This window comes from Tenrec ecaudatus, chromosome 12, assembly GCF_050624435.1.
Source record: "Tenrec ecaudatus isolate mTenEca1 chromosome 12, mTenEca1.hap1, whole genome shotgun sequence".
In the NCBI taxonomy this organism is placed as follows: Eukaryota; Metazoa; Chordata; class Mammalia; order Afrosoricida; family Tenrecidae; genus Tenrec; species Tenrec ecaudatus.
The window spans coordinates 1-11,126 of NC_134541.1; the positions used below are offsets into that span (position 1 = coordinate 1).

Consider the following 11,126-nt stretch of genomic DNA (forward strand, 5'->3'; position numbering starts at 1 on the left):
CCCCAATAAGCCCATGGGCAGGCCTTGGTGTGGAGACTCCCTTTGGATGGCGGACTTGGTTCACTTCATGTTTAGCACTTTAAGCCCCTCCTGTCCTCCGTGTGGGAGTGAGGGCGGTGTTGGATGTGGCTAAGGTCAGGCCCTTCCCTCCCTCCCTTCCTCTCCTCCTCCACTGCCTGTCACTCCAGGGGCCTGGTGCTTGCTTGGGCTGAGGGGCTGGGGAGAGCTTGTCTGCAGGCACCTGGGTCCACTGCCCACCCTGGCAGCCTTTGTGCTGGTAGCCGCAACCAGGTTGACAACTCTACTGGGAGCTGTGTGGCCTGCCCACCGGGCGTGGTGGGTGTGGATGTGCTGGAGGCGCCCGTGCTCTGTGCACCCTGCAACCGGGCCCCTTTCTGCAGATCTACCTCTGGCCCTGCGAACAGGATGGGCTGTCTGAACGGGCCCACACTTCACACCCAATGGGATGCACTTTATTTGCTCATGCAAAGGCAGCTGAGCGTGCCTCCTGGTGTGACTGCCCTCCTACCTGCATGGAGAGCAGGGAGGGGCTGCCCCGTGGCAGGCCCCCCGGAGGCTGGACTTTGGAGGGCCGCCCAGTCCCCTCTCTGGCCTGGCAGCCATGCGTAGAATACTTGGGGTTTCTTGGTTTGATGTTTTTGGCGCCAGTTCTCAGTACATAAGTGCATTTTGAAAGAGGCCCCGCTATCACATGTAACCATATATATACATATATATTCTATATACAAAGTGTTTATTTGCAAGATGTTTTGACAGTGAGCTCGGGCACTGCCCGACTTGTGACCGACCATCTGCCCCTTGTCCTTGTCCTTCCTTTGCCCCTCCCCCCCTGTGTCGTGGGGGCAGGCCATTAACTGTATGTATTAAGATGACTGTATCAAAATAAATGTTTATTGATTTTTTTTTGCAGGGCTCGTGCGGCTGAATTTGTGGTAAAAGGTGGGAGTTGGGGGCTCAGGGTCCTGGGGTTGCTGCTCCTGCCTCTGATCAATCGGGTCAACCTCGCGCCGCAGAGCCTGGAGGGACTTGTAGTCCGCTGGACGTGCGGCGTGCGGGGGGGGGGGGGGGGGCGAACTACAGCTCCCGGCGGCCTGTGCGCTTGGCTCACGAGCCAGGTCGGGCCCACGGCCGCCGCGAAACCCCCACCCCATGGCTACACCCCCTGCCGCCGCGCCCTCGCCCCCGCCCCTCACTACTGCCCGAGACCCGCCGGACCGGCCGGGGGAGAAGAGCGATCGTGCGAGCGAAGGCCGGTAGGCGGGGGCGCGCCCGCGGGAGGGATCGATCGGGCAAGAGGCGAGGGATACCCGCGTTGGCTGCGCGGGTAACGCCCAGTACCCAGCCTGGCCCCCTCCACCGTCTGTCCCCTCGCCTCCGTGGGTCCGGAGAGGTGAGCCCTTCCTGCGGGTGCACACGGTGATGTCACTGCACGCGCGCATAGGCGCGCGACTCGCTGTGCAGACAAAGAAATGTAGGCGCAGCTGTGTGGATGTCGGCTCCGCTTCCTGGAAGTGTGTGGCTGGGGGCCCTGGCCCGCTCCAGGAAGGGGCGAGACCCGCACCCTCGTCCCGCGAGCTGACCAGACCCCGGCGCTGGCCTTGCCTTCCACCCTGAGCCGATGGGTCCCTGGCCAGCGTGAGCCCAGGAATGGCACGGGTCAGGCCGGCCCCGTGTTCCCGGGATCAGCGATCTATCATGCTGTCGTGAGGATGCAAAGGGGGGAGTTGCAGGTGCGGCTAGGGAGGAACCCCGCAGACCTGTCCTCGACTGCGCTGCCTGGGAGACCAGGAAATGGCCCGGTGCGGCGGCCTGGCTGGAGCCTCCCGACTGGCCGCCAGGGGGCAGGGGCTGGCCCTGCTGGGCCCCGGTTGCTCCTGGACTGGCTTCCTTGCTTCCCAGGCTGCTGCAGGTTGGCCCTGCTGGTGGAAGGGGAACCCAGGTCAGCCCCACCTCCCATCGAAGAGTCCTTGGGGTAGGGCCTGCCAGAGCTACTGCCACATGGACCGAAGAGGATCCATCCACTCTGCTCCAGGGAGCTCCTCCCTGGCCCCCAGGGAGGGCATCAGTACCAGGGGCCAGTGCCACCTCTTGGCAGTGGAAGGTGGCTTTGGTCTGACAGGAATAGAGCCGGCAAGCCCAGGGACAACATAGGACTGACCCACCCCTGCTCTCACCTGTTCGTCAAGGTTTCAGGGGGCCCACCCCACAACCAGCATTTCTCTAAGGCCCAGGAATGCCCAGAAGCAGGGCTATGACCAACATCCTGGACAGGCAGGCGTGGGGACAAGCACCATGATCACCTGCCTCCCAGGCCTGCGGTGGCACACCCACCTCATTCTTCCCTCCGTTCCTGACTGCTGCATGTCTGCCTCAGTTCCCCCTCACCCCCCATGATGCTAGGGGGCCGCCCAAGTGCCTCAGCGGAGTCCTGGTGGGTGTGGGCAGGCCCCCCTGAGGGACCAGGTCAGTGGTCAGCACAGGCAGGGTGGGCAGATCCCAAGCAGGGAAGCTGCTGTGGCGCTGGAGGGCACCTGGGTAGAGGTCGGCAGTGTAGGCTCGGTGTGCCAGTGAGCGAGAGGCAACTACGGGGCAGGAGAGAGAAGCACCCACTTAGGACTCCGACAAGGCCTGGGGCTGTGAGCAGGCTCCCAACCAAGAGGGCTGAGGAGAGAGTTGAGACAGTCCTGGCTCACGGGGGGGCACAGACTCTGTCAGAACGAAGCCACTTTCCACTGCCAAGGGGACACAAGATGGCTCTCGGCCCAGCCCCAGGACTAGGGGCCCCTGGCAGAGACACCCAGACCAGGCTGGCAGATGGCCTAGGTACCCTGATCAGTATCAGGAGGGAATGCCCTGGCAGCACAAGTATGCCCAGGGGGCAAGCCGGCTACCATGCTTTCTTGTAGGGACCCCTCACATGTGGGTCCCAAGTGGGGGGCCTCCCCCTATAGGTGTATGTGAATTGCTATTGAATTTGTGAACCAGTCTCAGGTGTGTGGCCTCCACTGAGGTGTGTGGTACACCTGTGTGTATGAACCATCCCCATATATGGACCTGCTTTGGACATGTGATGCCCCCTTAGGAAGGTGTCTACCCCTTGGGTGGGTGTGGAGCCTCTTACTAGATTTGAGAGCCCCAATCAGCATTGAGTGCCATGCCCTTCTCCCCCAGGATGCCCGTAGGAGGGCTGAGGTGTGGCATGCCGTCAGCTAGCAGGGGCCCTGTTCGAGAGGGTGCCGTGCCAAGGAGGGGGGTGCTTTCCAGGGAGGCATGTCCCCCCAGGGAGGGCCCTGCTGGAGGAGTCTCTTTTGGCAACGGGGGAATCCTGCCTGGAAGGGGCATCATGCTGGAGATGGGGGTCCCTGTGGAGAAGGCTATCCTGTCAGGGAGCGGGAGGTCTTTGTAGGGGAGGTGCCCCCACCTTGGCCCCCAGGAAGGGAACATACTGTTTTGGAGAGAACCCTGCTGAGGAGTGGACCCAGTGTTTGAGCAGCATAAATCCTTCTAAGCCTACAGGTGGACACTTGGACTGACCCTACCCACCCCCACCTCTGTCCGGCAGCCCAGCCACCCCATGGGCCAGCCTTACCAGCTGCCAGCTTGGTTGGAGGCCTCTGTCGGAGGAGTGGCAGAAAGCGGCGCCCTGGGGCCTGGGGGGCAGGGCAGGGCAGTTATTCTTAGATGCGGCCTTGTGTCGAGTTTCAGATTTGCTTGTGCATCGGAGGCACCTTGGGGGGTCCGGAACTGCCCTGGTCTCTGCTCGGCCTTGGCTGGGGTCTGGAAGGGCTGGCTCCTCGGGCACCTGCAGCCGCCTAGGAACCCCCGGCACCACTATTAATCCTCTTAGGCCTGTGCCCAAGGCCCCACGCAGGGCTTTGCTCTGCAGCTCGAGTGCCCCAAGGCACTAGGCAGGCCAGCCCACACCACACCCACCTCCGGACCCCCACCTGCTTGCGTCGACCTACCTTCCTGGGCCATGAGCAGCCCCCCAGCTTACCCTGGCATCAGGATCTCGGGGTGCTGGGCCCTGGGAGCTGAGAACAGGTGAGCAGCGGCCAGGGGCTGTGCTGGCAGCAGCCCTCGTGTCCATGGAGACCAGCAAACAAACAGGCGCCCCCTTGGGAGCAGCTCTCATCCCCTCAGGCTGATGCCGGTCTCCCTGTACCCAGAGGTGCCCTTGGGTACCTGAGAGCAGGCAGGGTGGGTCTTCACCACATGAGGCGGGGCTCTGCAGGCCGCAGGCACCCAATGGTGGTGGGAGGGGCTTGGCACAGGTGCTTTGGCCTGCTTGGAACTGTCCAACCACCCACTGGACTTTCTCAGGACCTGAGGGGGGACTTGGGCATCTCAATGGAGCCCAGACATTGATGGAAGTGGACACCCTGCTGGTGGCCAGCATCCTACAAATCTCACAGCTCAGTGCTAGCCTGGGCCCCAGGTCGTGTCCTCAGGCAGACTGGCCTTGGCTTGGTACCACTCCTCAACACCAGTGTCTCTGCCTGCCCTTCTCCCAGAGCAGAAGGGTCTGGGTTAAGGCAAGGCCAGCCCCACTGTGGCTGGTGTGGTGGGCACAGGACCACAGGGGACTTGCAGACTGGCTCAGCCTTGAGATTTCTTACCTGACCCTGGGGGGCCCTCTGGCCCTCCATCCAGGGACCCCTGAACTGGGGGGCTGAGTGGAGGGCAGCAGATCCCGTGCTGGCTCTGCTACAACGGGCGTGGCTTTGATGACAAGGGCAGGGGGCACTGGGTGCCCATCTGAGTGCCCAAGCAGAGGTTCACACGCATGCTAGCTCTCACACGTGTGGTCTGTGTTCTGACATACGTGTCCCTTTGTCTTCACACAAAGGTTCACACACGCACTCATGCGCCCTCCATGTGATTGTGCACTAGCCTGCCTTTCACCCATGCTGGTTTTCCACACACCTACATGCAGGCCCTCGCAAACATGCCTGTGAGTGCGCGCACACACACACACACCCATTCTACACATGTGCTGGTTTCCTAGGCTCAGGACACATCTGAACGCGATCAGCTTGTACGTTTCCGTTCCCCAGTGCTCTGGCGACAAGCTAGCATTGAGCCACCTGCAGGACAGGGCAGAGCTGACCCTGTTAGATTCCGAGACTCGGAGGTCTACGGGAGTAGACAGTCTCACCTCTCTCCCGCAGAGCAGCTGGTGGGGTTACTCTGCTGACCTCCTGCTCAGGTTACTGTGCCACCAGGCTCCCCGCACCCCCAAGCAGGGGCTGTAAGGACACGACGACTCTTCCTGGGCCTGGCTCTGTGGGTCCATCTGGGTTCAGGGGTCTGCGAGCGGGCATCATGCATCCTTGGCTGCTGCAGCTGCACTGTCCCCGGGCGGGCAGCATCTCCTCTGTAACAAGACACCACCGCTCCACTCCAAGGTGACCTCACAAATTCAGCCTGGTTCCAGATGCAGGACTGGACTCGGGGCTGGAACTTCTCCTGGGGGCTCCACCCAACTGTCTAGAAGGCCTGCTTCCGGGGGGGCTCTGCAACAATGGCACGACCACCTGCCTCCCCTCCTCCCCGTCACTCTGGGGATGTCCCACTCAATGCTGCTGGCCTCAGGCCTCTCCTGACACCTGTGTCTGCCGAGCTGTTCTGGAGGGAGGGCTCACAGAGGACCTGGTCCCCACTGGTCACTGGTGGCCCTTGCAGGTCCTGGAGCGGCCATTCGAGAGTTGATATCCTGCTGGTGTGTGGTGAGGGACCAACAGCTGTCTGAACTTTGTATCCCCCCCTTCCCCCACCGCAGCAGCAATGCTGAGTCCCTGGACAGGCTGCTCCCGCCTGTGGGCGCGGGGCGCCCGCCCCGGAAGCGAACGACAAGCCAGTGTAAGTCAGAGCCGCCCCTGCTGCGGACCAGCAAGCGGACCATCTACACGGCCGGCCGGCCACCCTGGTACAATGAGCACGGCACACAGTCCAAGGAGGCCTTCGTCATTGGTGAGCCTGTGGGGCCTGTGCTGGGCTGCGCCAGCCGCACCACATGCAGCCAGGCACCTTCCAGCCAGCCAGTCTCCGCCTCCCCTGCAGGCCTGGGTGGTGGCAGTGCCTCAGGGAAGACCACAGTGGCCCGGATGATTATCGAGGCGCTGGACGTCCCCTGGGTGGTCCTGCTGTCCATGGACTCCTTCTACAAGGTGAGACCCCCACTGCCCCTTGGCCCCGCACAGCCCTCCCCCGCCAAAGCCCTGGCCAGTGCAACCTCCCTTCTGCCCAGGTGCTGACCAGGCAACAGCAGGAGCAGGCTGCCAACAACAACTTCAACTTCGACCACCCTGACGCCTTCGACTTCGACCTCATCGTCGCCACGCTGAAGAAGCTGAAGCAGGGCAAAAGCGTCAAAGTGCCCGTTTATGACTTCACCACCCACAGCCGCAAGAAAGACTGGGTGGGCCACCTGCCCAGGGACCCACGAGAAAAACTGGGTGTGCTGGGGGCGGAGGGCAGGTGGCCCTGGATGGGCTGGGGCTGAAGGCTGTGACACCTGCCTGTCCTTCCAGAAAACACTCTATGGCGCCAACGTGGTCATCTTCGAGGGCATCATGGCCTTTGCGGATAAGACGCTGCTGGAGGTGAGAGAGGAGGGAGAGGGAGGGAGGGAGGGTTGAGTAGGGAACTGGCCTGGCATCCCTCCTTGGGCTGTCTTGTCCTCATCTGAACACTCAGCTCACCCTCCCTGCAGGGCGCTCTGTGGGCCTGCTGCCCGGGCCCGACCCTGGAAGGGTGGGAGCACTGGGGCATGCTCCCCAGGCAGCTGCTCTGGGCGTGGCTTGCCTCCTCATTGCACCTGCTATGTGCTTAAGCGGGTAGGGGGGCGGTTAGGCTCCAGTGGAAGAGCCCTGGGGTGCCCTGTGCCCTCTCCATGCTCCGTATCCTGGCGCCCCTTGGTCCTGGGTGCTCAGCCCAGCCTGGCCCCACTGCGCAGCTCCTGGACATGAAAATCTTCGTGGACACTGACTCAGACGTGCGCCTGGTGAGGCGCCTGAGGCGGGACATCAGCGAGCGTGGCCGGGACATCGAGGGCGTCCTCAAGCAGTACAACACGTTTGTGAAGCCTGCCTTTGACCAGTACATCCAGCCCACCATGCGCCGGGCCGACATCGTGGTGCCCAGAGGTGGACTGACTGGGTCCCAGCCCCCACCTCCCCCAGCCCTCTGACACCCAGGGACCCCAGACCCCAGGAGGCCACTTTGGATGCCCTGAGCTCCCCTTGGCTGTCCCCCGAACATCTACCCTTTCACCCCCTTCCACCCCTACTCTGTTACCCAACCACCTGCCCATCCACTAACCTCATCCTATAACCCAATATCTCCCCGAATCCCCTCCCATTCCACCAACCTGGTCCCCCTCCCAACATCCTTCCCCTCCCTAACCCTCCCCATCCCTCCTAACCCCTTCCAATCCTCTAGCACATGCCCCATTTCCCCAACCTCTCCCTAGTTCCCTGCCCCCCCTAATGCCATCCCCCACCCCCACCCCCAGGGAGCGGAAATGCAGTTGCTATCGACCTGATCGTCCAGCATGTGCACAGCCAGCTGGAGGAGGTGAGGCCCCCTGCCCCTGCCCCTCTGGGCCCGACCCCACCAGCCCCCTGCCCCTCAGGCCCCTACCCTCCAGCCGCTCCACCCACCAGCCTCCTGCCCCCCAAGCTCCCTACCCACCGGGCCCCCTGGCTGGTCCACTCCTGAGGGTGAGGCCTGGTCGGCTGGTCGGTGCCACCCAGGACCAAGAGCTGAGCTGGCGCTGCCGTTGCTAATGCCATGCCTGTTCCCTTGTGCCTCCGTCGGCCGCTCCAGCGCGAACTCAGCGTCAGGTAAGCCCCCACACTCAGAAACGGGGTGCCCTGCTGTCCTTGGAGCAGGCCGGGAAAAGCAGCCAGGGGCCCTAGCCGAGTTGGACCCCTCTGCAGCCCCTGGACACCACTGCTGCTCGGGAGGGGCAGCCCACGCTCAGCAACTGCGGTCAGCTGAGGTGGTCAACCCCCACCTGTGCCCATGACAGCTGCGCTGGCCCTCCCGCTTCCTGGCGCTGCATGTTCCTCGCCTGGCTGCTCCCCACCCCCAGGTCACTGTAGACCTGTCAACTCAGACCTTTGTTCCCCTGGTCTCAAAGCTGAGAGAGGCCCAAGGCCTGGTTTCTCTGTGTCCTGGGCAGACTCAGGCTGGCCCCACCCACTGCCCACAGGAACAAAGGCTCCCAGGGCCTCCGCCTGCTGCCCACATCCCCCGTCTCTGAGGCCTCTTTTCTGTTCTCTTCCTTTCTCTGTGCACCCTGCTCCTGCCTGTCCCCCCAACCCCGACTGTCACCTTGCGCGGCTGGCGGCGGCGCCCGGGCAAGCAGAGGAAGCTGCGTTGGGATATGTGAGGACAGTGTGGTCTGGCCTGCTGCTTCTTGCCTGCCGCATGTCCACCTGCCCCAACCCACTCGAGCCCCTGCTCTGGCCAGCGCCTCCAGGCAGCCACTACCTGGCCTCACTAGCCCTGGATCCCGCAGGCAGCCCTGGAAGCAGCTTTGCCCCACCTGGGACCTGGGACTGGTCAGCAGGCCCTGGGCTGGGGTCCCGAAAACCCCAGGAGGGGCTGAGGCCCTCCCCGCTGCTGTTGCGGCTGAGCTGAGGGACCTGGAAGCAGGGGCTGCCCACCACCCTCTGTTCCGGTCGGAGGGTCTGCTGTTCTGCTAGGGGTGTGTGTTCCAGGGGACACATGGCGGCTGGCCCTCAGATCAGCCACAGGGGCTCTGGCCCCACCCTGTCCATCCCCTCTGACCAGACCAGTGGCCACGAGTCCCGGGGTTGAACATGTGCACATGCCTGTGGGGAGGGGCTTTGGCTCCCAGGGCTCTGGGAAGAGACCCTGTGTGGCGTGGCATGCTCCTAATCGTCAGTGTCCCCAGGGCTGCACTGGCCTCTGCACACCAGTGCCACCCCCTCCCTCAGACACTGAGTGTCCTCAAGAGCACACCGCAGGTGCGGGGCATGCACACCATCATCAGGTGAGACCACCTGAGTAGGGGAAGTAGGGGGTGGTGGCAGGGGTGGAGTCCCTACAGACCCCAGCACTAGGATGGAGCCTCTGCCTGCCCGCAGGGACAAGGAGACCAGCCGGGACGAGTTCATCTTCTATTCCAAGAGGCTGATGCGGCTGCTCATCGAACACGCCCTCTCTTTCCTGCCCTTCCAGGTGGGGGGCTGCCCCAGGAGGGGGGCTGCCCAGGGAGGGGGTTCCCTGCTCACTCACCTATGTGGGCCTTCTGCTCTGCACACAGGAGTGTGTGGTCCAGACCCCGCAGGGCCAAGACTACTCGGGCAAGTGTTACGCTGGAAAGCAGGTACCGCCTGGGGCCGGGGCTGGGGCAAGCCGGTGCAGCTGCCCTGCCTCCAGTCTGCTGGGACTACTCCCCTCCACCCCCAGATCACCGGCGTGTCCATCTTGCGTGCCGGGGAGACCATGGAGCCAGCACTGCGGGCCGTGTGCAAGGATGTGCGCATCGGCACGATCCTCATCCAGACCAACCAGTTGACTGGGGAGCCTGAGGTGGGGGCAGCCCAGGAGGTGGACCTGGGGTGTGGACCCGGGGAGAAGGGGAGCATTGCTGAGCCACAGCCTCTGGTGCCTCCAGCTCCACTACCTGCGGCTGCCCAAGGACATCAGCGATGACCACGTAATCCTGATGGACTGCACTGTGTCCACGGGCGCGGCGGCCATGATGGCCGTGCGAGTGCTCCTGGTGAGTGAGGGGCCGGGCGGCGGGCAGGACGGTAGGTGGTCTTGGGCAGGGCTCATCGGCCTGCCTACTAGGACCACGACGTACCCGAGGACAAGATCTTCCTGTTGTCCTTGCTCATGGCCGAGATGGGCGTGCACTCGGTGGCCTACGCCTTCCCTCGCGTCAAGATCATCACCACGGCGGTGGACAAGCGGGTCAATGACCTGTTCCGGATCATCCCTGGCATTGGTGCGTGTATGAGTGCGAGTGTGTTTTCAACGACCTGGGGCACCTGGCAGGGGAAACATGAAGGGATTAGGGGGAACTTCCTGGGAGGGGAATTCCCTAGGGGTATCTGCCATGGGGGTGGGGCCCGGGGGCTGGCTGAGAGGGCACCCACACCCTACTGCTTCCTCCAGGGAACTTCGGCGACCGGTACTTTGGAACAGATGCCGTACCGGATGGTGGCAGCGATGAGGAGGAAGTGGCCTCTATGAGTTAGTCCCCGGCTGTGCCCTGCCCTGTCGTCCTCCTACCCCTGGCCTACGCTTGCTTGCCAGATACCCAGAAGCTAACTTATTGTAGAAATAAAAAGTTGCTTGTCTGTAGAGACTGTGCTTTCCTGGGGACCCAGGGGCCTACCTGGGCTTGGGGGGTGGGGTGTGACCTAATAAGGCAGGGACAAAGCTGGGGTACACAGAGGGGCCTGGCGATGGGTGGCAGACCCAAGGCCTTGAGAGGCAGGGCAGGAAGCCATGTGGGTGGCTGTTGCCAGCAGTGACTTACAGCCCCCCCCCCCAAGGTATGACTCGGGCTGCCAGGGTGGGACTGGATTGCTGGTGGGGGCAGTGGGACCAATGCAGAGGTGCATATGTGCCCAGGGAGCGAGCCCCTCATCCCGGGCTGTGGTGTGTACCCTCTGTTCTCTAGTCCTGGCCTCAACCCTTTCCTGCCCCTCCCTGGCCTTCTTCGGCGCCCCCACTCCACCCCACCCCACCCCACAAAGGCCGTGTCATGGAAAAGCCTGTGGTGGGGCGGGGACAGGAAGCTGATGGGGGGGGGGGCAGGTCAAGGGGGCAGATAAAAGGCAGAGGCTAGTCCAAGGGCAGGGTATGCACCCAGGGCAGAGAGGACTATACGGGGCCCCAAGTCAAGCAGGTGGTCATCTACTCTGGTGAGTGGACCCTCCCTTACTCTGTGCCAGGTCCCCTCCCCTCCCCTGCAGTCTTACACTGAAGTCAGTAGGGCTGCTGGGCCGGCCCCAGTGGACTTGGAGGCATGAAGCTGCTGCTGCTTAGCTTGGGGGCCTCACCTGCCCAGAGCAGAAGTGAGGGTCCGAGGAGGACAAGCATAAGAAGGCACCCCC

At 63.2% G+C, this 11,126-nt stretch overlaps 1 protein-coding gene across 5 annotated transcripts; it reads left to right on the forward strand.

The window, feature by feature from the left end:
- The first annotated feature begins 1,095 nt into the window (after positions 1 to 1,095).
- Positions 1,096 to 10,368, forward strand: UCKL1 (uridine-cytidine kinase 1 like 1). Of its 5 annotated transcripts, none has more exons than XM_075528277.1 (15): positions 1,096 to 1,274; positions 5,807 to 5,994; positions 6,085 to 6,191; positions 6,272 to 6,442; positions 6,555 to 6,626; positions 6,980 to 7,169; positions 7,538 to 7,599; positions 7,852 to 7,868; positions 8,948 to 9,046; positions 9,141 to 9,234; positions 9,320 to 9,382; positions 9,466 to 9,588; positions 9,674 to 9,781; positions 9,853 to 10,009; positions 10,180 to 10,368. In XM_075528277.1, exons 1-15 carry the CDS (start codon positions 1,171 to 1,173, stop codon positions 10,260 to 10,262), a joined length of 1,638 nt encoding a protein of 545 aa, XP_075384392.1. In that variant the 5' UTR covers positions 1,096 to 1,170; the 3' UTR covers positions 10,263 to 10,368. The 5 variants fall into 5 exon arrangements, with proteins under 5 accessions (XP_075384392.1, XP_075384391.1, XP_075384393.1 ...); XM_075528276.1 differs by having other exon boundaries at positions 1,097 to 1,274; positions 5,804 to 5,994; XM_075528278.1 differs by lacking the exon at positions 1,096 to 1,274 and adding an exon at positions 1,275 to 1,411 and having other exon boundaries at positions 5,804 to 5,994.
- The last annotated feature ends 758 nt before the right edge of the window (positions 10,369 to 11,126 follow it).